The sequence below is a fragment of the Bradysia coprophila genome (assembly GCF_014529535.1).
Source record: "Bradysia coprophila strain Holo2 chromosome IV unlocalized genomic scaffold, BU_Bcop_v1 contig_84, whole genome shotgun sequence".
Classification (NCBI taxonomy): Eukaryota; Metazoa; Arthropoda; class Insecta; order Diptera; family Sciaridae; genus Bradysia; species Bradysia coprophila.
The window spans coordinates 6,408,326-6,433,818 of record NW_023503376.1 but is presented as its reverse complement, the minus strand read 5'-3'; the positions used below and the strand labels follow the sequence as shown (position 1 = coordinate 6,433,818).

The 25,493-nt window shown below is 39.1% G+C and overlaps 3 protein-coding genes and 1 long non-coding RNA gene across 7 annotated transcripts; 2 read left to right on the top strand and 2 right to left on the bottom strand.

The window, feature by feature from the left end:
- Positions 1 to 369: 369 nt before the first annotated feature.
- LOC119072976 (zinc finger protein 62 homolog) lies at positions 370 to 17,346 on the bottom strand. 4 transcript variants are annotated; one of them, XM_037178293.1, is made up of 4 exons: positions 17,271 to 17,315; positions 7,390 to 7,432; positions 7,228 to 7,242; positions 370 to 2,514 (listed from the first exon to the last, which is right to left on the bottom strand). In XM_037178293.1, the coding sequence occupies exons 2-4, from the start codon at positions 7,397 to 7,399 to the stop codon at positions 404 to 406; spliced, it is 2,136 nt and encodes a 711-aa protein (XP_037034188.1). In that variant the 5' UTR covers positions 7,400 to 7,432; positions 17,271 to 17,315; the 3' UTR covers positions 370 to 403. The 4 variants fall into 4 exon arrangements, with proteins under 4 accessions (XP_037034188.1, XP_037034187.1, XP_037034189.1 ...); XM_037178292.1 differs by lacking the exons at positions 7,228 to 7,242; positions 7,390 to 7,432 and adding an exon at positions 17,046 to 17,149 and having other exon boundaries at positions 370 to 2,437; positions 17,252 to 17,346; XM_037178294.1 differs by lacking the exon at positions 17,271 to 17,315 and having other exon boundaries at positions 7,390 to 7,536.
- Positions 9,058 to 10,588, bottom strand: LOC119072979. Its single transcript, XM_037178298.1, has 2 exons — positions 10,108 to 10,588; positions 9,058 to 10,027 (listed from the first exon to the last, which is right to left on the bottom strand). The coding sequence occupies exons 1-2, from the start codon at positions 10,559 to 10,561 to the stop codon at positions 9,429 to 9,431; spliced, it is 1,053 nt and encodes a 350-aa protein (XP_037034193.1). The 5' UTR covers positions 10,562 to 10,588; the 3' UTR covers positions 9,058 to 9,428.
- Positions 17,347 to 19,225: 1,879 nt separating the features above from the next.
- Positions 19,226 to 21,897, top strand: LOC119072978 (rab-like protein 6). The gene is made up of 6 exons (XM_037178296.1): positions 19,226 to 19,616; positions 19,680 to 20,145; positions 20,206 to 20,383; positions 20,488 to 20,966; positions 21,037 to 21,424; positions 21,504 to 21,897. Exons 1-6 carry the CDS (start codon positions 19,496 to 19,498, stop codon positions 21,669 to 21,671), a joined length of 1,800 nt encoding a protein of 599 aa, XP_037034191.1. The 5' UTR covers positions 19,226 to 19,495; the 3' UTR covers positions 21,672 to 21,897.
- Positions 21,898 to 23,090: 1,193 nt separating this feature from the next.
- LOC119072980 lies at positions 23,091 to 25,192 on the top strand. The gene is made up of 2 exons (XR_005086969.1): positions 23,091 to 23,854; positions 23,923 to 25,192. It is a non-coding gene; the product is annotated as an uncharacterized LOC119072980 (long non-coding RNA).
- The last annotated feature ends 301 nt before the right edge of the window (positions 25,193 to 25,493 follow it).

Here is a 25,493-nt window from a genome sequence, read left to right as displayed (position 1 = left end):
TTTTGTATTTTTTAACTCAACTGCCTATCTGCCTTTTTATTTATTTTTAACTGCCTTTTTTATCTCCAGAATTATTTATTTTAAACTGCCCTGTGTGTATCTGCCTATTTAATTCTTTTTAACTGCCTTTTTGAATTTTTTATTTCAACCTTTATATTAATTCTGTAATAAATAACTTTCCGAGAAGATTTTAAGTATCCAGTGCCGTCGACTTAGTTTTTTTTACAAACAGAATGGGATCGATGAATCACATTAAAGAGAATTCCTATTTATGTTCTATATTCGAATGGGGAAAGAGCATTCTAACAGCGAATTCATAGGAAATAGCAGATTCATTGGATGCGGTGGAAGTAATTTATTATTTAAAACTCATTTTGAACTAAATTAAAATCTTTATTCGCCGCTATGTTTTTCCTTGTGCAAGCAGCTTCTGCATCCTACGTCTGTGACGAGGTGAAAGCTCGTCAACTCCGCGATGAGAGTACCCTTTGTGTACTTTCAATGAGGATTTCGAGATAAACGTGGAAGGACATTCGTCACACGAAAATGGCTTCAAACCGGCATGAATCTTCAAGTGCGTGGTTAAATACCATTTTTGGCCAAATCTTGCACCACATTCTTCACAGGCGTAGGGCTTATCACCGGTATGTGAACGCATATGCAGCTTTACCCGATGCTTCAGTGTGAATCTTAGACCGCATACATCACACGCAAACGGTTTCTCCTTCGTATGGGTTAGCTTATGCGTTTTGAGGCCAGCCTTTTTCGAAAAGCTCATGGAGCACACATCACACGAAAATGGCTTAAGATCGCTGTGGCTCAATTTGTGTGTGCTTAAGTTGCATCTCTGGGTGAAGGTGGCTCCGCATTCATCACACTTGAATGGTTTAATTCCGGAGTGTGAGCGCTTATGTATTTCGAGTAGATAGTTATGCTTGAACCCTTTGCCACATTCGTCACAAATTATTTGGGTGCGTTCTCTATGCTTTCGTTGATGCCTTTTCAGACCCGAATTCAATAAGAACTTTCTGTCGCATTTGTCGCAAGAGAATGGTAATTCAACCGATGGATCTGGTTTGTTTTCCGAACGATTTTGTTTGACTTGATTGGGTGCTGCTGGTTCACTTTCGTCATCATTACAATTCATATTTTCAATATTGTCCACCGGTTCCACTTTTATTTGCTCTACACTGGTGTCCATTTCATCCATTTGCTCCGGTTGTTGTATTTCGAGACAGGTTTTATCATCACTGTCACCATTCACGGTCATGAAAACTGATTTTGTTTGTGACTTATCCGACGTTCCATGAAATTCATTAAATCCGTCATCGATGTTTGGAGGACGACCCGAGTTTTGGTTTGCTTTTTGGGACGAATTTACGGCTTGACCGTTTGATGATTCCATCCTTTCTGCGTTTCCATCGCAGCTATCACTTTTCACCTCTGTCTCAACAGCAGGCACTCGATTTCGCATCTTCACCTGCTTTTTGGGTTTAGGCGTTGGTAGTTGGCCATGCTTCTTCAGCATGTGCGTCTTCAATGTGAAACTTTGTGTGAATCTCATGTCACATACTTCACAACCGAAGGGCCTCACGTCACTATGCGTAACCATATGTATCTTTAAGGTGCCACCTTGTGTGAAACGTTTACCGCAGATTTGACAAGCGTGCGGCCTAACTTCCAAATGTGTATCTTTGTGTGACTTTAGACCGGCCCTGTGATAGAATCCCTTACCACATTCACAAACGAAGGGCTTATGATCCGAGTGGGTTTTCTGGTGCGATTGCAACAAATTCTTCTCGAAGAATCTCATGTCGCACTGGTCGCAAGCGAATTTTTTTTCCCCAGAGTGATCAAGGATGTGTCGCGTGAGAGCTTTCTTCCGAACGAATCCCTCTCCACATTCCGAGCAGACAAAGGGTCGCTCACCGGTATGCGATCGTCGATGGATTCGGAAGCCAGATGACGTTGAAAACTTTGCTCCACAGTCCTCGCACACCAGGTGTTTGACTCCGGTATGCGTCAATTTATGTGACTTCAGTTGACAACTCTGACTGAATCCTCTTCCGCATTCCGAACAAATGTGTGGCTTGAGCCCGGAATGGAACAGTTTATGGCGGGCAAGAGCAGCGTTTACGGCGAAGCCCTTTCCACATTCTTCACAGATAAAGGGCTTCTCACCGGTATGGGTTCGCTGATGGTTTTGAAGTGTGTTTCTACTTGCTAAACTAGCGCCACATTGGCCGCAAACAAATCGCTTTTCTTTTGGCTGGAGATCTTGGCTCTTCAGAACTTTACCGTTGGATTTCTTCTTTGCATCGTTCGTTGACTGTACAATTGATGACTGAGTACCGGCTAGGTTATCCAATGCAAATTCAGGTTTGATGAACACCATTTCCGATTCCTCTTTCTTTATCGTAGAACTGGCTGTTGATATTTGGGGTGTGATTTCGTCGGCATTAACTATGTCTGCTTCTTCGTAGGTAGACTCGGTTTTAAGCCACACTTTCTCCAAGTTGCTGGTTGAAACTTAAAAGATTTGTTTTTGGTAAATAATTTGGCAAGTGAAAGGGCCAATCAAGATTGACACAAATCTCATCTAAACAAAGTCAATCATATACTCAATTAACCTTTCTTTTTAAATAGAAAAGTCTTTCTTTAGTTACCTTCCAACATTTTGAATCCGAATCGAATTTATCAAGCTCCCAACTTCGCAAAAATATTTCTTTCCTTTTTTGTAAACAAACTGACTGTCAAAGTCAAACTGTGTCAGAAACGCATTTGTCAGCAGTGTTGTCATCATTGTGAATTGTGGAATTCTGATGGTGATACAGATGAAAAGTTAAGAGTCAATTCGCAAAAACTTCGAACAGTCGGGATTCAAGCCGACTGCGACCCCAACGAGCTATAGCTCAAACGAATTGTCGTTATCTGAGAATTTCGCAATTTTCCCAACCACCCAGAGCACTTCAAAAATTTCAGTTTTTTCGAGGATTTTCACTTGTGGGTGTTTGTTGGTCAACAATATACCCCTCATCGTCCTTCATAAACGTACACAATTTGACTTTATTTACATCTCGCATGTTGTAGCTATTGATAGAAAACGATTTTTGCGACAACTCCGAAGAAATTTTTTCTAAGGGTCATGTCAGCTCAACAAAATTTTTTAGAGAAAAAAAGTTGTTCATCGAAATGGACCTCAGATTGGAACGACTATTCATTTGAGCTTTAGCTCGTTTTGATTTCCGTCGGCTTCAATCCTGATTCCCAAAGAAAATTTTACAAAAAGAAATTTGCGTCACAAGTGGCAGATGATTCGGTTTTTTTCCGTTTGAATTCTTTCAGTACATTTTTTGCCACTTGTGGAGCAAATTACTTTTTGTAAAATTTTCTTACACAAATCAGTCAATTTTGTGTTGATAAAACTTTTGCGTACGACGCACAATGCGTCACCCTCAGCGATATGAGTTATTTTGTAAGTAAGATAAAGGACTTGCGTCACATTTACCCTTTAAGGTTTTTTTTTGACTGATATCACCACTTTTGTAAGTAAGTCTTTTCGACAACATCAAAAAACCTTATGGAAGTTAAAAAATTCTAGAGAAATCAGTCTGAATCCCAAAATCTAGAAACAAATCTTGGAACACCTCACTTATATCGAAAATAACCCAAATCCATTGAAAAATCCAGTGGAAGTTAGGTAGGACCGAGAGAAATAATTTAGGAACCAACCTTGGAACACCTCACTCATGTCGATAAAAACCCAAATCCATCAAAAAATCCGATGGAAGTTAGGTAGTACCAGAGGAATCATCTGTCATCCCAAAATTTAGGAACCAGCCTTGGAACACCTCACTCATGTCGAAAATAACCCGAATCCATCAAAAAATCCGATAGAAGTTAGGTAGTGTCAGAGGAATCATCTGTCATCACAAAACTTAGGAACCAACCTTGGAACACCTCACTCATGTCGATAATAACCCAAATCCATCAAAAAATCCGATGGAAGTTAGGTAATGCCAGAGAAATCATCTGTTATCCCAAAATTTAGGAACCAACCTTGGAACACCTCACTTATGTCGAAAATAACCCGAATCCATCAAAAAATCCGATAGAAGTTAGGTACTGTCAGAGGAATCATCTGTCATCCCAAAATTTAGGAACCAATCTTGGAACATCTCACTCATCCCGAAAATGACCCAAATCCATCAAAAAATCCCATGGAAGTTAGGAAGTGCCAGAGAAATCATCTGTCATCGCAAATTTTAGGAACCAACCTAGTGGAACTTAATACTTAATGATCCACACAATTTCCAACAAGAAACACGACCCACAACATTATACATCATTCATCACATTAACATCCATATCATGCAACAAAATATACAATACACACACACACATATACACATACAAATTGGCTTTTATATGGCATTTGTTGAAGACTTTGGGGAAATCCAGCTCCCAAGATACGGGTTTTTTCCACTTTTTGAAAATTCCATTCTTATTTTTGGGCCATTATTAGCCTATAACCAAAATTTCAGGAAAATCTATAGAAACGTTTAGGAGTTGCTGGATCCACTTTTCCATAGGAACTAATATAACTAACTAACGTATGCGATTTCAGTTATCTGAAAAAACGAAATTTTGCTTATTTTCATACAAAAATCAATATTTCGAAGTTCAATATCTCGGTCAATTTTGAAGCTACAGTAACGTGTGATAGCTCGTTGAACTCGTATTGATTCCTATATTCCCAGATATCTTGGTTTGGGGACCATTGGAGGCAAGGGGAGAAGTAAAAAAGTTGCCGTAAATATGCTCCGCCGTCCCCAAAACTTTTTTTAAAAACATTTTTGGTTGTGGACTTGCGTCACGCCCGCTTACTAACGTGCGGGCATGATCTACTGAAGTATATACTGAAAGCAGTCTTATCCACTACTAAATAAACAAATTAGAGAATTTTTGTAACTTTATTAAGGATTTTAAATAGGTTTGGAATCTTTTTCCGTTGCTTGGAAGAAACCTATATTCAAAGTTACTTAGATAAGAGCGAATCTAGTGGAGTTTAAGCTTGATCTTTACGTTTGCTGCATTGTATTTCTTCTGGTCTGCTTTAAATTTTGTAGTAAATTTGAATCATTGTTCGCCGCTATGTTTTTCTTTGTGCAAGCAGCTTCTGCATCCTACGTCTGTGACGGGGTGAAAGCTCGCCGACTCCACGATGAGAGTATCCTTTGTGCGCTTGTAATGCGGATTTTGTGACAAATTTGGATGGACATTCATCACACGAAAATGGCTTCAAACCGGCATGAATTTTCAAGTGTGTGGTTAAGTAATATTTTAGGCTAAATCTTGCGCCACATTGTTCACAGGTGTAGGGCTTATCACCGGTATGTGAACGCATATGAAGCTTTACTCGATGCTTCAGTGTGAATCTTAGACCGCACACATCACACGCAAACGGTTTCTCCTTCGTATGGCTTAGCTTATGCGTTTTGAGGCCAGCCTTTTTCGAAAAGCTCATGGAGCACACATCACACGAAAATGGCTTAAGATCGCTGTGGCTCAATTTATGTGTGTTTAAGTTAGAGCTCTGGGTGAAGGTGGCTCCGCATTCATCACACTTGAACGGTTTAATTCCGGAGTGTGATCGTTTGTGTAATTCGAGCAGATAGGGTTGCTTGAACCCTTTGCCACATTCGTCACAAATTATTTGGGTGCGTTCTCTATGCTTTCGTTGATGCCTTTTCAGACCCGAATTGAATAAAAACGATCTGTCGCATTTGTCGCAAGGGAATGGTAGTTCTTCGTCTTGTTTGGGTGCTGGTTCATTTTCGTCATCATTACAATTCAGATTTTCGAAAATGTCCGGTTCCACTTTTATTTGCTCTACACTGATTTCCATTTCATCCATTTGCTCCGGTTGTTGTATTTCGAGACAAGTTTTATCATCAGAAATCTCGTGAAATTTATCGATCTTGTCACTATTCGTGGTCATGAAAACTGAATTTGTTTTTGACTTAGCTGACGTTCCATGGAAATCATTAAATCCGTCATCGATGGTTGGAGGACGATCCGAGTTTTGTTTTGTCTTTTGGTACGAAATTAAAGCTTGACCGTTTGATGATTCCTCCGCGCTCGCCTCGGACTTATGAATTTTCACCTCTGTCTCAACAGCAGGTACTCGATTTCGCATCCTCATCTGTTTTTTCTGTTTGGGTGTTGGTAGTTGACCATGGTACTTCAGCATGTGCGTCTTCAAAGTAATCGTTTTTACGAATCTCATGTCACAAACTTCACAGCCGAAGGGCATCACGTCACTATGCGTGAGCATGTGTATCTTCAAAGTACCACCCTGTGTAAATTGTTTACCGCAGATGTTGCAAACGTGCTTCACTTTCAAATGTGTATCTTTGTGAAACTTTAAGCCAGCCCTGTGGTAGAATCCTTTGCCACATTCACAAACGAAGGGCTTCAAATCTGAGTGGGTTTTCTGGTGCGACTGTAACAAATATTTGTTGAAGAATCGCATGTCACACTGGGAGCAAGCGAATTTTTTTTCCCCAGAGTGGTCAAGCATGTGTCTGGTGAGAGCTCTTTTCTCAACAAATCCCTCTCCACAATCCAGGCAGACATAGGGTCGCTCACCGGTATGTGTTCGTCGATGGATTCGGAAGCCAGATGAAGTTGAAAACTTTGCTCCACAGTCCTCACACACCAAATGCTTGACTCCGGCATGTGTTAATTCATGTGACTTCAATTGACAGCTCTGACTGAATCCTTTTCCGCATTCCGAACAGATGTGAGACTTTATCCCGGAATGGGACAATTTATGGCGGGTAAGACCACTCTTTACCGCAAAGCCCTTTCCACATTCTTCACAGATAAAGGGCTTCTCACCGGTATGGGTTCGTTGATGGTTTTGAAGTGTGGCTCTGCTTGATAAACTAGCGCCACATTCGCCGCAAACAAATCGCTTTTCTTTTGGCTGGAGATCTTGGCTCTTCAGAACATTGCCGTTGGATTTCTTCTTTGCATCGTTCGTTGACTGAGTACCGGCTATGTCATCCAATGTAAATTTAGATTTGATGTACACCATTTCCGATTCCTCTTCCTTTATCGTAGAACTGGCTGTTGATATCGGTGGTGTGTCCTGCTCGGCATAAATTCCTGGAGCAGTGGATTCGTCGTAGGTAGACTCGGTTTTAAGCCACACATTCTCCAGGGTGATGGTTGAAGCTTAAAAGAAAAAGCGAAAGAGCCAATTTAAAATTTGATTGACACAAATCTCATATAAACAAAGTGACTCAGACAGTCAATTAAGTTTCTTGGTTACTCCTGACAAACAGATATTTATGTAAAATAGAAAAGTATTTCTCTATTTACCTTCCAACATTTTTAATCACCCGAATTGGGTCTATCCACCACAGATTACACTTATAATAAACTCCCAACTTCGCTTAAATAATTCATTTTTTGTTGTAAACAAACTGACTGTCAAACTATGTCAAAAGTGCTGACAAAAACGCATTTGACAGGGTATTTGTGGCAGTGTTGACAAATTTCATCGTTGTGATGGTTTGTTCCAAGGCCATATAAATTGTCAAATTTCATCCACAGAGCCATAACCTCAATAATATTTCTGTGTAAATCGCATAGACGACGTTGCTCGATTTGTATGAAATATCACGTAAGCAACGTTGCTATGGATGAAATTGTCGTTGTTCGGGTTGTCAAAGTTCGTGTTTACAGTTACTTGGAACAAACCTATACACGTGAAAAGTCACAAACGGAAAAGTCAATTTTCCAATTTTCAACTTGCTCCCAGTGGTAGTTGTTCTTTTTTTATAGTTGCAAAATAGTTATCTTCCTAGCGCATGCTAAAATGTTTTTTTTTTTAGCGAATGAGAGGTTTCCAGCTCGAGCCGGAGACGAGTGCTGGAATCGAATTCGCTAAAAAAGCATTTTCGCATAAGTTAGGAATAACTTTCCTCCTTTTCTTCTTATAAAAAAACGACGCATTTTCGAGTAATATCGTAGAACGCATTTTACTCTACATCGATAATAAATATAAACAAATTTGATGAGAATGAAGGAATTGTTACACCTTCTACCTATAGCTTCTCATTGTCTTGCAAGGAGTTAGGTAAATTGATCCCCTAATTCGAAAGAAATTCAAAACTAACGCGAACTGTGTACTACAACGTATGCTAGTGAACACGATAGAGCGTGTAGTTTCGAACCAATCTTTACAAATTTGGTTTCAACAGCAGCGCAACTCGATTCCACGGGTCAAGTTTGAAAATGAGGATAGGGTTCCTTTTAAAATGTGGAATTGACGTAATGTTTGTGAACACAATAGATGGAGTAATCCCAAACTAATTTCTACGAATTTTTTTTCGCAAGAAACACATTTTGACTCTACAACTCTACGTCAGGTTTGGTCTATTTGCAATGTGGAATTGAAATAAGTAAACTCAACTCAATTTAAGTTTGCAATAGGTTATGGAATTTGTTTCTGTACTGTCCGTTTGACAAGCGGATCGCCACGGTTCAGCAGTGGGTTTCGAACATTTGTTTTTTACACGTTGGCACACGTGCTCTTGTCAGATTCAAGATTGTTTTTACGAAGGTTACGCTGATTATACTTTGTGAAAAAGCCCAATACCTTGCAAATATGTCACATCTTGGACACTGCAATATCTGCAACATGAAAAAACTAAATGTTCGAAACCCACTGAAACCCCGTGCTTCCATCTACGTAATATACACATACTAGATGAGCCAATCTTAATCTATTGGTTAGCATTCTACAGTTACACATCGTTCTATACATGTTGTCAACAAAAGAAGCGTAAAGAGTGTCGTTTCACGTGGAATTGAAGAAACGTAAAGACAAACGCTACTTATATGTGGTGGAATACTCTTGTGGAACAAATAAAACGATGTTTCTTTCGTACCCACCAAACGTAACATAACCCACCAAAATTGTATTCTTATGATGAGATCAGTTTAAATTAACTTTGTAAATAAATTACTGATTAATCAAGCTGATGAAAGTTTGTCAGAATATTTAATTGTTTCATTTAAATTTACAAACATTTACATAACGTTAAAGGATCTAGCCCACCGAGACCGGTGGGACCTCGTATTTACAATCAGACGGAATTACCAAATACCAATTATTTCCATAAATTGACCAAAAAGGTCTCCCTGTAGCATATTGCAAATGAAGCTGGTGTTAATCGCACATGATTAGTAATTCCGTTAAAATGTAACACTTGTAATGATTGGTGGAACGAAGAAAGTTATCGAAATTAATTATTTTAAGTTATCAGCATGGATGTGACTCAGAATTGGCATATGATTTCCGGAAAATATTTTTAGCTGACAAAACCATATGACGAATTCAAATAAAAATAAAATTAGTCCATATCACAGGTCCACCGTTGAGATTTCGAATTTGCATTGCATTTACTCACTGCAACTGTGGCGTCATCTTTCTTTTCCACACAAACGTTATCGAAAATGTTTCTTATCTGGCCGTCGTGGGGTGTGTATTCCCATTTCTGCGACGTCGACTGTCGATCACAATTTTCGAATGCTAACGACGACTCATTGTTGTAACGAAGGCATTGTGCTTCGGACAAAAGAAATCCATTATCAGCAACGGATATCTTGGCGGCGTTTAACAGAACATAATCGGCTTGTTTGAATGTGCAGAATCGATTAATTTTGTACAGAAAATTTCGTTTGAATGTTTGTGACGGACTTGATGAATTACACTTTGTTGCAATTAAATTAGATTCCGATACCACTTGAACGCACATATCAAAAATGGTGTTCTGCAAATTGCCAGACATGAATTTCCATTTTTGGTTTACTGAACCGTTGCATTCGTCGATAATTATCGATTGAGAAGTTGTGTTTGCAAACGATAGGCATGAGTAACAATTTCTAACTTCGTCATCCACTGTAAACTCCCACTCCTGGTTACCACCGTAATCGTGACATTCAAATAACTCTACAAAAAGAAATAGTTGAGAAAAACGTTAATGTTCACTTTTCGTTTTACCATTATGAATTTAGACGTTCTTGACCTACCAAGAGAGGCATTTTTCGTACGGTGAAGTGTGTCTAGACAATTGCCAGATTGTTCCAATTGAAATACATGATTTCTTTCCGACTTTAGTTCTTGATTGTCGTTCTGATTTCCACGAATTTCAAGATTTGTGTCGTTTAGCGACCCGATGTCTAACTTCATTTCATTGTCCTCGTATTCAATTCTGTTCAGAATGTCAAGATATCTGTCTTTTAACGACAGGATTTCTGTCATTAATTCATTGTCGTCGTTTTGATTTTGTTTGCCACTTATTTCATTATGTTTCATGATTAAACTCACGCCAAGAGCAATGTTGAATAAAACCAGCAACACTATCAATGCAAAAGTTAAGCGAAGAGCACATTCTATTTTTTCTATTTTTTTCTTAACTCGCAATAACTCGGAATCGGTGTCACTTGTAGAAACACTCAAAGAATACGCTGGTAACCTTTCCATTGCAAGTCTGATGTAATCGGTCTAATCGTCAACTGCTCCATAAATAAAATGAAATATTTCGAACGAATTGGTTTGAGCATCGTAATCACATTAAAGATAAGTTATTTGCATGTGAATGATTTATTCGCGAAAACTTCTGAAGATAAATTTTAAGATAAACAATGTAAAAGGATTGATTTAAGCAGTGAGTAATTTTCTGACCAACAAAATTTGAAAACGAAGTGACGAGGGTTAATTTGGCACACGGTGCTAAAACAACGCTTTTTTGAACTACGTAAAAGGTGAACCCGCACAATTTTTCGATACCAAAATTTCGTGAAAGGAGTTAATGGTCACTTGAGTTAAAGAATTAGTTCAAGATTTAACGCTATTCTTGCGTTTCTTCTGATGTTTTTAGCCCCGTACGAAGTACAAAGGGGCTTATAGGATTACGATGCCGTGTGTAATTGATGGAATTCGAAGCAGACGGTAAGGGCAAAGTGTTTGCCTATGTTCATAGATGACGAATCTGCAATAAAAATTTTGTCTGTCCGTCTGTCACGTCGATATCTTGAGTAAATCAAATCCGATTTCAAATTTTTTTTTTCCCTGAAAGATAGTCGAAATAGTGAGGCTAAGTTCGAAGATGGGCATATTCGGGTCGGCCCTTCGTGAGTTAGGGCCACCTAAGTGATTTAAGGTCTTTTGGTGATATTTATGGCAAAATAAACGATGACACGGCAAATGATAGGTATTGTCAATACCAATCCAGGAAAAAAAAGTTTTTTAAAATCGGGTGAGTGGACCGTGAGTTAGGGCCTTAGAAGTGAAATGCTACTAGTGCCCTATGTGTATTTTACATAGAACTCGAGTAAATTTCATTCGTTTTTCGTAATTTTTGTTTGATTTGGAAGGTAATCGAATGCCGAATAGAATGTTGTTGAAAAAAAATTAAATTTGGGTCCTTGGCCTAAGGCCGCTACTAGGGCCCTATGTGTATTTCACATATAACTCGATTAAATTTCATCCGTTTTTCGTAATTTTTGTTTCATTTGGAAGGTAATCAAAGGCCGAATAGAATGTTGTTGAAAAAAAATTAAATTTGGGTCCTCGGACTGAGGCCGATACTAGGGCCCTATGTGTATTTTACATATAACTCGAGCAAATTTCATCCGTTTTTCGTAATTTTTGTTTCATTTGGAAGGTAATCAAAGGCCGAATAGAATGTTGTTGTAAAAAAATTAAATTTGGGTCCTTGGACTAAGGCCACTACTAGGGCCCTATGTGTATTTTACATACAACTCGAGCAAATTTCATCCGTTTTTCGTAATTTTTGTTTCATTTGGGAGGTAATCAAAGGCCGAATAGAATGTTGTTGTAAAAAAATTAAATTTGGGTCCTTGGACTAAGGCCACTACTAGGGCCCTATGTGTATTTTACATACAACTCGAGCAAATTTCATCCGTTTTTCGTAATTTTTGTTTCATTTGGAAGGTAATCAAAGGCCGAATAGAATGTTGTTGTAAAAAAATTAAATTTGGGTCCTTGGACTAAGGCCACTACTAGGGCCCTATGTGTATTTTACATACAACTCGAGCAAATTTCATCCGTTTTTCGTAATTTTTGTTTCATTTGGAAGGTAATCAAAGGCCGAATAGAATGTTGTTGTAAAAAAATTAAATTTGGGTCCTTGGACTAAGGCCACTACTAGGGCCCTATGTGTATTTTACATACAACTCGAGCAAATTTCATCCGTTTTTCGTAATTTTTGTTTCATTTGGAAGGTAATCAAAGGCCGAATAGAATGTTGTTGTAAAAAAATTAAATTTGGGTCCTTGGACTAAGGCCACTACTAGGGCCCTATGTGTATTTTACATACAACTCGAGCAAATTTCATCCGTTTTTCGTAATTTTTGTTTCATTTGGAAGGTAATCAAAGGCCGAATAGAATGTTGTTGTAAAAAAATTAAATTTGGGTCCTTGGACTAAGGCCACTACTAGGGCCCTATGTGTATTTTACATGCAACTCGAGCAAATTTCATCCGTTTTTCGTAATTTTTGTTTCATTTGGAAGGTAATCAAAGGCCGAATAGAATGTTGTTGTAAAAAAATTAAATTTGGGTCCTTGGACTAAGGCCACTACTAGGGCCCTATGTGTATTTTACATACAACTCGAGCAAATTTCATCCGTTTTTCGTAATTTTTGTTTCATTTGGAAGGTAATCAAAGGCCGAATAGAATGTTGTTGTAAAAAAATTAAATTTGGGTCCTTGGCCTAAGGCCGCTACTAGGGCCCTATGTGTATTTTACATATAACTCGAGCAAATTTCATCCGTTTTTCGTAATTTTTGTTTCATTTGGAAGGTAATCAAAGGCCGAATAGAATGTTGTTGTAAAAAAATTAAATTTGGGTCCTTGGACTAAGGCCACTACTAGGGCCCTATGTGTATTTTACATACAACTCGAGCAAATTTCATCCGTTTTTCGTAATTTTTGTTTCATTTGGGAGGTAATCAAAGGCCGAATAGAATGTTGTTGTAAAAAAATTAAATTTGGGTCCTTGGACTAAGGCCACTACTAGGGCCCTATGTGTATTTTACATACAACTCGAGCAAATTTCATCCGTTTTTCGTAATTTTTGTTTCATTTGGGAGGTAATCAAAGGCCGAATAGAATGTAGTTGAAAAAAATTTTAAATTTGGGTCCTCGGACTGAGGCCGATACTAGGCCCTTCAAAAAAATAAAATTTTAGGGCGATTTGAAATTTTTGTTTCATTTGAAAGGAACGTCGTACGGGGCTTCGTAATTGCGCTATGCGCAATTTGTAAGATGCAAACATTACATAATAATTTTACTTTAACTACATTAACCGGCGCAATAGGCTTACGGTCAAAGTAGGGTGACAGACGCACTAGGGTCACGTACGCAATAGATATACGGGTTTGTACGAGGCTCAGTCGCAGCAAACGCTCCGACTGTTCTGATGGCTCGTTTTTTTTGAGAAATCGGAAAATTCGCTTATTTCAAATAGCCAACTTTTCAGAGACCGAACTGCCAAGAAAACCCTCGACAGGACATTTGATACTCCATAACCTCCAAATCGTTAAAATAAACATTTTGGAGAGAGGTGCATAATCTACTATAACTTCACTTTATCGTTAATTGAAAAAAATAAAAAATAGAATTTCGTCTAATTCTTCGTATGATTGTTGTCATGGAAAGTAGAGTATCTCTTTAGTGGAGCTGGGCAGGATGTATTCCAAGAAGGACAGTTGATTCACGACTTGTGATAAGGCGAAGGAATGAAAAGTGTTTCTCTCAAAGAGCGTATCATAACTGTAGTGACTTACGAGGCAACGGTTACCAACATCCTTAGATTGGTCTAACGTAAGTCACAAGTCGTGAATGATGACAAAGCTTTGTGACAAGTCGTGATACAACAACAAAATGTACAATTTAATTTATATTGACGACTATAACACTCTTTTGCACCGGAGTTGAGAGCCACGTCTGTCAAGTGGAGTGTTATAAATAGTTATTTACGTATCTTTTGTGGACGGTAGATTTAAGGCATTTTCGCGAGTTGTAGCCCGAACAAGGTTAGGGGCCAAATCACGCAAAAAATTCTAAAATTAGATACTAACAACGTCATCCCTATCTGCTGGACTGTCTTTCATATTTGGTATTTATTCGTATTTAACGTCTCTAGGATACGAAACGTCCTAGTATGGCCAATGAATGTCAACACAAGGTATGGTCGAATGTCAAACTTTGTATGTATCTCATCTCATGAGAGGTGAGTTTGTTTATATGAAATCGCTATGTCCTCCGGTTTGTACATTCATTGAGTATGGCTGGATGCCGGATTCCTATCGTCACATTTTCCTCAATGCTATTTACAGATAAATCGAAGACTAAATTAGTTTTGAACTATAAACGAATGCGGGTAAGTGTGATGATATCAAATTTATATTCCAACAATTTGGCGGACACACTTTTTCCGAAAAAGTGTTTTCTCGACGATTCAGAAGGTCCTTTATCCGAATCTGCAATAACAAATTTTGACCGCGAAAAATTTCGTGAACATTGTGTCCAGGACCATTGGCAAAAGGGATTCCTAAAACTTCCTATACAACGTGTCAAAAGTTAATTTTTAGGACATGCTAGTGTCATTAGTAGTATGGTTTTTATCGGTAAAAAAATGATGGACAAACTCAGCTACAGATGTTCATATGAATAAAATAAAGTTTGAATTTCGAACATTCGAACGAAACGGAAAAATCAAAGTTATTGAAGCTAACTAACTATAACAGAGATTATGTTCTAAAGGATCTGATTCCTTCTTGCTTAAAATTTTGGAGCGACCACGTTCATGATAGAATGTGTGTTGTTAAGGAGAACTAGTATAATTTTGTCATTTTATTTACGTTCATTACAACGTATACAACTGAATTACTGTGGAATTATTGGTTGCTCGCCACTATGTCTTTCCTTTTGTAAGCTTCTGCATTCTACGTCGGTGACGAGGTGAAAGCTCGTCGACTCCGCGATGAGAGTATCCTTTGTGCTCTTTCAGTGCGGATTTTGTGACAAATTTGGATGGACATTCGTCACAAGAAAATGGCTTCAAACCGGCATGAATCTTCAAGTGAGTGGATAGGTAATATTTTTGGCCAAATCTTGCACCACATTCTTCACAAGTAAAAGGCTTTTCACCGGTATGTGAACGCATATGCAGCTTTACTCGATGCTTCAGTGTGAATCTCAGACCGCATACATCACACGCAAACGGTTTATCCTTCGTATGGGTTAGCTTATGCGTTTTGAGGCATGTCTTTTTTGAAAATCTCATAGAGCACACATCACACGAAAATGGCTTAAGATCGCTGTGGCTCAATTTGTGTGTGTTTAAGTTAGATCTCTGGCTGAAGGTGGCTCCACATTCATCACACTTGAATGGTTTAATTCCGGAGTGTGAGCGTTTGTGCATTTCGAGTAGATAGTTATGCTTGAACCCTTTGCCACATTCATCACACATTATTTGTGTGCGCTCTCTATGCTTTCGTTGATGCCTTTTCAGACCCGAATTCAATAAGAACTTTCTGTCGCATTTGTCGCAAGAGAATGGTAATTCAACTGATGGGTCTGGTTTGTTTGCCGAACGATTTTGTTTGACTTGTTTGGGTGTTGCTGGTTCACTTTCGTCATCACTACAATTCAGATTTTCGAAAATGTCCACCGGTTCCACTTTTATTTGCACGACACTGGTGTCCATTTCATCATTTTGCTCCGGTTGTTGTATTTCGAGACAGGTTTTATCATCACCGTCATCATTCACGGTCATGAAAACTGATTTTGTTTCTGACTTATCCGACGTTCCATGAAATTCATTAAATCCGTCATCGATGTTTGGAGGACGACCCGAGTTTTGGTTTGCTTTTTGGGACGAATTTACGGCTTGACCGTTTGATGATTCCATCCTTTCTGCGTTTCCATCGCAGCTATCACTCTTCACATCTGCCTCAACAGCAGGCACTCGATTTCGCATCTTCACTTGCTTTTTGGGTTTAGGCGTTGGTAGTTGGCCATGTATCTTCATCATGTGAGTCTTCAAGGTGAAACTTTGTGTGAATCTCATGTCACAAACTTCACAACCGAAGGGCCTGACGTCACTATGCGTAACCATATGTATCTTTAAGGTACCACCTTGTGTGAAACGTTTACCGCAGATATTACAAGCGTGCGGCCTCACTTCCAAATGTGTATCTTTGTGTGACTTTAGACCGGCCCTGTGATAGAATCCCTTACCACATTCACAAACGAAGGGCTTATGATCCGAGTGGGTTTTCTGGTGCGATTGCAACAAATTTTTCTCGAAGAATCTCATGTCACACTGGTCGCAAGCGAATTTCTTTTCCCCAGAGTGATCAAGCATGTGTCGGGAGAGACCTTTTTTTCGAACGAATCCCTCTCCACATTCCGAGCAGACATAGGGTCGCTCGCCGGTATGCGATCGTCGATGGATTCGGAAGCCAGATGACGTTGAAAACTTTGCTCCACAGTCCTCGCACACCAGGTGCTTGACTCCGGCATGTGTTAGTTCATGTGACTTCAATTGACAGCTTTGACTGAATCCTCTTCCGCATTCCGAACAAATGTGATTCTTGAGCCCGGAATGGAACAGTTTATGGCGATTAAGAGCACTCTTTGCCGCAAAGCCCTTTCCACATTCTTCACAGATAAAGGGTTTTTCACCGGTATGGGTTCGTTGATGGTTTTCAAGTGTGTTTCTGCATGCGAATTTAGCACCACATTCGCTGCAAACAAATCGCTTTCCCTTGGGCTGGAGATGTTGGTTCTTCAGAACTTTGTCGTTGGATTTTTTCATTGTATCCAGTGATGACTGAGTACCAGCTATGTCACCAAATGCAAATTCAGTTTTGATGTACACCATTTCCGATTCCTCTTTCTTTATCGTAGAACTGTTGATATCGGCTGTTGATATTGGGGGTGTGATTTTGTCGGCATGTTTTATGTCTCCCGAGTCATTGTATTCGTCGAAAGTAGGCTCGGGCTTAAGCCACACTTTCTCCAGGGCGATGGTGGAAGCTTCAAAGAAATGGTTTTGTTAATTCATTTGGCAACCGAAATGGCCAATCAAACCTTGATTGACATAAATCTAAATAAAATCGAAAGGAAATATTTCTCTACCTTCCAGCATTTTGTCGTTCGAATCGAGTTAATCAATCACAGATAAATTAATAACAAACTTCCAAAATCACTAAAAAATTTCTATTTTTTGTAAACAAACTGACTGACAACCTAACTGACGGGTGTCAAAAGTGCTGACAAAAACGCATTTATTGGTACAGTGTTGACAAACTTAATATCAATTCGGATCATTCTCAAGTCGATAATAGACGAACTTCTTGTTGAAAAAAAATCAAATGTCTGAACCAAGGTTCTGAAAGAACGGTGTGTTTGGGACTAAACCTGTCTTGCCCGTTTCTCTTCTATACACTCATTGAAGAGTATAACCTGAAGTGAATCATAACTCGCCGATCCATGAAGCAATCGTCTCCTTCTCGTCTTTTCCAATGAACGTCAACACCAATGAACGTCAACACAAGGTATGGTCGAATGTCAAACTTTGTATGGAGCGGAGGACATAGCGATTTCATATAAACAAACTCACGTCAACGTGTGGCATTTCTTCAAACTATATTAGTGAAATTGACCATATGAATAGATGAGGCGAAATCGAGTCTCATGGAGGAAGACGGGAACGCTACATTTATTGAATTAATTTTAACATACATTCTGCTGAATACAGTCTAGGATCCACGTATTTTCAAATACAAAATTAATTCAAAATTTCTTACTTCATTTGTTTAAACATACATTATCCTATCGGGTTTTTTTGATACGAGTCTTTGTATGCAATTTGACATTTAATATGAGCTACCGCCCGAATGAAACTAATTGTTCCTTATAAATAAAATATAAGGAGAATATAAGGATTTAAAAAAAGATTCTTCTGTAATTTTAGCTGTCAAAAAGTCATTCACAGAGACATAACAAAAAAGTTGTTGTTGATGAAATGTTCATAAAATCTTTGAGGTTATGGCTATGTGAATCCTCACCATCCTCACTTGCTTGTTTTCAAACTTGTCATAAATCAGTTTTATATGTTTATTTCAAATAACTGTAAACCCGAACTTTGACAAGTAAAGCAACGATTTCATCAACAGTGACTTCGACATAACCTACACGATTTTACATACAAATGTTGATAAGGTTATGTCTCCATGGATGAAATTTAACAATTCGTGTTAAAATTTGTTCGAAGGCCATAGGTCTGTTCCAAGGTCGTTCAATATGTCAATCGTCACCACAGAGAAGCCAATACAACCTCAGTTTGAAGTTTTAACGAAAAAATTTGTTTAAGTTGCGGTTATGTTTGCTTCTGTGGATGACGGTCGGTTATTTTTGGGCTGTCAAACATCGTTTTTACCGTACGATGGAACACACCAAGGCAGCTCTCTAATGCTCAAAACAAACGAGGCATTGAAAACGTGTTTTGGTCCTATTTTTCATGACGAAATTTTCGAAACTGTCAAATGAAGTTAGAACTTTTTCTATTCAAAATCGCGACTGCTGCATCTGTCAATGAAAACTAGGACCAAAACACGTTTTCAATGCCTCGTTTGTTTTGAGCATAACAATATCACACCAATTGTTTGCAATATTAGGAGGCCAAAAATCGTACAGTGTCCGCTTGTAAATTTCATTATTTTAGAAGTGTATGAATACAGTGTAAGAAATTTACAGTCGGACACTGTACGAATTTTGGCCTCCTAATTTTGTAAACAATTGGTGTGATATTGCTAGAGAGCTGCCTTGAACAAACTTATACGAATTGTCAAATTACTGTCAAATTTCATCCATAGAGACATAACCTTATCAATATTTATATGAAAACAGATCCCTATGGATGAGATCATCTTCTTTCGGCCAGTGAAAATTCTTGTTTACAGTTATTTGAATCAAACGTATGGCCTTTGAAGAACACCTATACAGTTACGATGGAACATACCTATGTCCTAAGTTCACTTTTCTTTTAACGATAAGCCGCCGTCGAGACTTTTTGACATCCTGACCAACATTCTGACACATACACCACATACACGCACTCTCCGTGACGACACACACGAAAAAAGAAATTTTACCAGCTGTTTATCGAGTTCTTCTTTTTTTTTCCTTTCCTTTCTCATCTCTTTACAATAGATTCGATCTGCGGTAGAAAAGAATGATGAATGCGTGGCCATTCTGTTGAATTGTTATTGCATTAAATGTTCAACGTTCGATAATGACAAAATATCGTCACTGTTCGGATAAACTGATTTAAATTTGGTGTGTGCTTCTAACGCGGTAGAGTATAAACAAAAAAGGAAAATGTTTTCGGCTCTCAAGAAGTTGACGTCTAAGGCTGAAGCGCCTTCGACATCAACACCCGCTGGTACTCCGATGTCTGAATCTTTGCAGAAGAAATTCTCCAAAGGAGTTCAGTACAACAGTGGGTGTTTCTCAACGCAATCATTTTTGGTTCTGTTTTAACTTAGCCGCCTTTACATTACAGTGAAAATCATTGTCAAAGGCGATAGAAATGTGGGTAAAAGCTGTTTGCTTGAACGACTTCAGGGGAAAGGTTTCATTGAAACATACACGCCCACCGAAGAGATTCAAGTGGCTTCAATACAATGGTCGTTCAAAGCAACGGAAGACATTGTGAAGGTTGAAGTGTGGGATGTGGTCGATCGCGGTAAGGCTAGAGCAAGGCAAAGTGGTTTGAAGCTCAGCACCGGACCCAATTTGCAAGAAATACCAGCATTGGACGCAGAATTTCTCGATGTCTACAAGTGTACGCATGGTGTTGTGATGATGTTCGACCAGACGAAAGCGTGGACCTTTGAGTACGTTTGTCGTGAATTGTCGAAAGTTCCCCAAGACATTCCAGTTCTTATATTAGGCAATCACTGTGATATGGGTCATCATCGTGTCGTAACGCCTGGTCAGGTTGTTGGACTGATTGAAAGTTTTCCGAAGTAAGTTTTCGATGCATCACTTAAACGATTGGTGTCAACATTACGATTTCATGTTAACAGTCGACCCGCACAAGTAATGTATGGTGAAAGTTCAATGAGAAATGGCTTTGGCTTGCGTTTGCTGCATAAATTTCTGGGTCTCCCATTTCTTAGTCTGCAGAAAGACACTCTGCTGTCACTGTTGCAAAGGAATCAACGTGAAACAGAAGTGTGTGGTGTGGAACTACAAGAATACTTGGTGAGTGGTTCGTTTTCATTATAAGCTCGTGACTGTCGCCCGGAGCAGTTGCAAAAGTTGTAAAATGGAATTTTTCCTTGAATTACCTTGAATTCTGTTCGCAGAAATCCGAAGCAGCAGATTATGACAAATTTATCGACAATCTAAGCAATCGACGAAGACAGATCGCCGATTCCAATCCAAAAACGTTGGTTCCACAAATGGTCCACTCTGCCAGCACATCATCGATACAATCAAATTCAACGGTGCCCGAATACAGACCGATGAAAAGCATAATCGTTGGCGGTGGACAACCAATAGTTGTACCCGGTCAAAATAACAGCACATTGCCCAACAACCGTTTAAAATCATCCCTATCGTCTGATGGTGTCTCCTCCGCCGGCGGCTTCATAGCTTCCATATTCAACAAAATTGAAGTGAGTGATGCAATACCCGTACATGGCAATAATATTGTCGAGGCGAAGGTGGCCAGCGTGGAAGAGTTTTGTCCAGACGGAGGTGTTTTAGATAAAAGTTTCCTCGACGATCTACCGAGTCAATCGAATAGTCAATTAGTTAAGAATGAGGATGTGGATTCCGACAGGTAATTTCGAACGGGACTTGCTCCTAGACACATTTCTAACATTTCGTTTCGTTGTCTCGAAATACCTCAGTGACAATGAAAATGGCAATCCACTGGTGGCAAATTTCAACGACGAACCCAGCGCCGAACAATCATTTTCCAATGTGAAGCCACAATCATCTGTTGAGCAGGTGAAAGTAAATCCGTTAGCTAAAAACAAATCGAAATTATCAGCACAAGAGTCTGTGCAACAAATAAAAATGAATTTATTCGGCGAACGACGACAAAGTTCCATATCGAGCGATGAGATCGACGTTCCCACGGTTATGAAAATAGCCGACAGTGCTGGATCGAATGATGAGTTTGATAGTTGGATGAATGGGACGGCTGATCGGCGACGATCGCCCGAAGGTGTTGAAGATAATTCCAGTTCGGTTACAGGCCCGGAACCGATGGATAAGATGGTGGATGATGATAAGGTCAGTTTGAACTTTTTTTTTTAAACAAGAAAAATTATGGTCTGTTGGACAGTGTGTCAAATTTTTGCTGAAATTTCAGAGCGAAAAGAGACACAAGAGCAAGAAAAAGAAAGAGAAAAAGGACAGGTCAACGAAAGAACCACGAAAAGAGAAGAAAAAGAAACACAAATCCAAGGATGACAATTTAGAAGACTTTTTATCCGGTTCGGCCGCCCATGCAAATGACGACAATTACGAAGCCATTTAGCCATTTAGCATGGAACATGTTTTTGAAATTCTTGTTGTTCGTAGATTGATTGTGTTTCATTATTTGCTTCAATAATCGTTAAAAATATACAAAAACTGAAATTATTATAAACGCTAAATGCCCAGTCTAGTGTTGTATGAGTTGATCGCTATCCCATTTCTAATAATTTTTTATTTTTTATAATTTTTTTTTTAGAATTTTTCAATTATAATTTTGTTAAAATTGATTTTTGGTTTTTTAAATTTTCGATTCGTGAGCTCCAATAGTCACGATGACACTCTATTGAAGGACTATGTTTCAGACTTCCACTACACAAGGCAATGACTACAATACCACTAGTCGAACAATTACATAAGTCCCGCCGGAAATAAAAAATACAGCGAATGTCATCTGGTGATGAATCGAATCTATCGTTCTAACTGAAAGAACCATCTCTTAAGTATTAATACGCTTTTATCGCTTTTAGCGGGGACTCCAGCAAATCTCTAGTAAATCACAGTGAAATCTAATAAATCATGGTAAATCGTCAAAGCAAAAAAAAAACGTTTTAATGAAATATGCATCAGCTGGGTCAATTCGAGTCTTTTTATGTTAATGAATGAATTTTATTTTACTCTTGGACAAGATGCTTGGAAATGAGATACAGTGCCATTAAAAAAGATTTGTTGTGATTTACTAGATTTACTGACTCCGAAGTCGGCTTAGATACGAAACTGGATTTTTTTTCGTGTGCAAAGCAGTACCGAGTGAAAATATTTCCGGGAACAAAAGAACTGATTTTTGAGACGTGAGACTACGTATTTCGAACCTTTGAGAATTTTATTTTCACCAGGGTTATTGCTCTTCTACTCCGTTTCCCTGATTAGATTTTTAAAAAAAATGGATTTTTTGCGTGTCCAAAATAGTAACTGGAAGAAATAGTGCATTACCGCCTTGCTGGCACATTTTTGGCTAACGAGTGGGAAGATTGTAAGTATTTCGAAACGAAGGCGAGGAATGCATCCTACACGTCTAAAAAAAATCCCAGCAAGACAGTACGGTAACGGTACTTTGTTGCCTTACGAGCAGAAAATGCAAAAACCGGTTTTGAACGAGACAGTAATGACGCATTTTCTGGCCGCGGGACAACAAACATGATTTCCGTCACTGAACTTTCACTTCTTCACGCCCAGGGCGCTGGGAAAATAGAGGCGCTGAGAAATTAAATTTTTTCGACAGTGTAATCATTTCACGTTCAACATAAGTCATGCACAAATCAACGTCGATTAAAAAAAATTCGCGCTCGCTTCGCTTGCGTCTGCACATTACATTCTTGGGGTAAATGTGAGCTACAAGAAATGCATATACACATCTAACTTGATATTTTTGAATAATACACGCACATCGACTAACCCAAGGCTGTTCGTATTTGGTTATTTAAAGCGTTTTTATGATGGTCCTGCTATAGAAAAGTTGAACTTTGAGGCTTCTGGCTGAAGACACTATAAATAATTTTCAGTACCCATTCCATTGCTTCATGTTCGTCAGCCGCCGGTGATAGTCGGATGATGGAAAGCTTTTAGCTCATGAGGAATTTTGTAAATTCCTCATGAGCTGAAACCTGCTCATGATCGCCGGACAACGGGAGTTTGGAACAAATAAAGCAGCTGGAAAAGCTGCAGAACAAATCCGTTTCCGCCCATTGAAAATTGTTCATTGTTGGAGTTATACAATTAACATACTCATCAAGTGAATCACTGGACAAACACAATAGAGAATAGTAACCTAATTGAATGAATGTTAACGTAGTAGACGTAGCCTTAGGGTATAAATACAGTGTTCTGTTCGTAGAACACTTCACTCACTAATAAACGGTCAAAGTGTAAACATGTCGTTTTATTAGTAGTCCGGATTGGAATCCGTGAAATTCCAACAGGTTATGGGGCCCAGACACATTGAACTGTGGCAATTAATCTGCAGCGCCAGTTTGTACTGGAAGGGGTGTCAATAACACTCGCTGTATGATTAAATTGTGATTGTGTGTTCTGCGGAAAGTTTCGGCGCTGATTCGCGCTATGGCAGTGGTGGCGGTAACTCCAAGTATGGCGGTTGGTATGGCATCGTTTCGTCTGAGGAGGTGGTCACAAAGTGGTGGCGGTAACTCCAAGTATGGCGGTTGGTATGGCATCGTTTCGTCTGAGGAGGTAGTCACAAAGTGGTGACGGTAAACTCCAAGTATGGCGGTTGGTATGGCATCGTTTCGTCTGAGGAGGTAGTCACATGGCAGATGGTCGCGTCGATGATGGTCGATGGTCAAGTCAATGGCAGACGACAAAATTGGTCGAGTCATGGCAGATGACAAATGGTCACTTCGATGACGGTCGGTAGGCGTAATACTGGGTGAGCAATACCAAGTCATGGCAGATGACAAATGGTCACTTCGATGACGGTCGGTAGGCGTAATACTGGGTGAGCAATACAATCTCACAAACGGTTCAGCATCAAAAAAAAAAAAAAAAAGAAAGATGGCAACAGTGGTCAAGATGATAACGGTGGTCAAGATGGCAACAGTGGTCAAGATGACAACGATGGTCAAGATAGCAACAGTGGTCAAGATGCCGAGGGTGGTCAAGATGACACACGATGGTCAAGATGACACATGATGGTCAAGATGACACACAATGGTCAAGATGACGCACGATGGTCAAGATGACACACGATGGTCGTGATGACTACGGATTTTAGTCATGGAAATAGCTAAATGCTATTCGTGGCAACTACGGATTAGTTGCAATCGGACATAAAGGAAAGTCGCTGCATCACAATTGATGAATGTTCAAGTGAAGGGCAGACGACAAGGTCGATTGGGAAAGTTGAACGGCAGTATCGAAGGTCAACGACAAGGTCGATTGGCAAGGACGAATGGCAAGTTCGGAAGTACCAAAAGTCGATGGCAAATCGTTTAAATGTCGATGGTCGATGGTCAAATCGTTTTCAATGGTCGGTGGTAACTCGTTTCGATGGCAAATCGGTTCGATGGTCGATTATACATCGTTTCAATGGTCGATGGTTGTATCAATGGTGAAAAGAAGCAAAGAATGGTCGATGGTAAATCGTTCAAAGAATAAGAATTGGTATACGTAATGCTCCAATTGAGTGGGAGAAATGCAATTGAAGCGTCGTTTTTTGAATTGGTCGAACTGTTTTCAATGGTTAGTGTTTGGTGAAGCATATTGGTCGAATGTCAAATCAATGGTGGAATCGGTTCAATGGTCACTCGCTCGCAGTACAAACAAACAATTGCATTATCTGATTCAGTGGGAGTTTTTTGGAATTCAAATTCATCTATGAGTTATATGAATTGAGTGGGAGTGTTGGAGTTATACAATTAATATACTCATCAAGTGAATCACTGGACAAACACAATAGAGAATAGTAACCTAATTGAATGAATGTTAACGTAGTAGACGTAGCCTTAGGGTATAAATACAGTGTTCTGTTCGTAGAACACTTCACTCACTAATAAACGGTCAAAGTGTAAACATGTCGTTTTATTAGTAGTCCGGATTGGAATCCGTGAAATTCCAACATTCATGGCATATATTCGCGATTTTTTTTGTCGAAATCCAAGGCCAATTACCTAAATTTCAAGATCTAACACTTTCAGAGTGAAGACAAAGGATCATTCTAGAGTGCCCTAAACTTCAATACTTTTGGGATCCCGAGTCCTAGATCCTTGAAATTGCTTCAACGCAAGTCGTTTTTTCCGAATCGTGACCTTACCCAACGCACGCAGTGCGTTGCCTTACCAAGTAGAGTAAATCTCGCAATATAATGAAACTG

What these genes read in the sequence shown, in the direction of transcription:
- LOC119072979 (XM_037178298.1), bottom strand. Translation starts at nt 10,561, where the DNA reads ATGGAAAGGTTACCAGCGTATTCTTTGAGTGTTTCTACAAGTGACACC. An exon ending in TACGAAAAATGCCTCTCTTG is followed by an intron (nt 10,028 to 10,107) that starts GTAGGTCAAGAA and finishes TTCTTTTTGTAG; the next exon opens with AGTTATTTGAATGTCACGAT.
- LOC119072976 (XM_037178292.1), bottom strand. An exon ending in CCGACAAAATCACACCCCCA is followed by an intron (nt 2,438 to 17,045) that starts ATATCAACAGCC and finishes ATCACACCCCAA; the next exon opens with ATATCAACAGCCAGTTCTAC.
- LOC119072978 (XM_037178296.1), top strand. Translation starts at nt 19,496, where the DNA reads ATGTTTTCGGCTCTCAAGAAGTTGACGTCTAAGGCTGAAGCGCCTTCG. An exon ending in TGGAACTACAAGAATACTTG is followed by an intron (nt 20,384 to 20,487) that starts GTGAGTGGTTCG and finishes TTCTGTTCGCAG; the next exon opens with AAATCCGAAGCAGCAGATTA. An exon ending in AGATGGTGGATGATGATAAG is followed by an intron (nt 21,425 to 21,503) that starts GTCAGTTTGAAC and finishes CTGAAATTTCAG; the next exon opens with AGCGAAAAGAGACACAAGAG.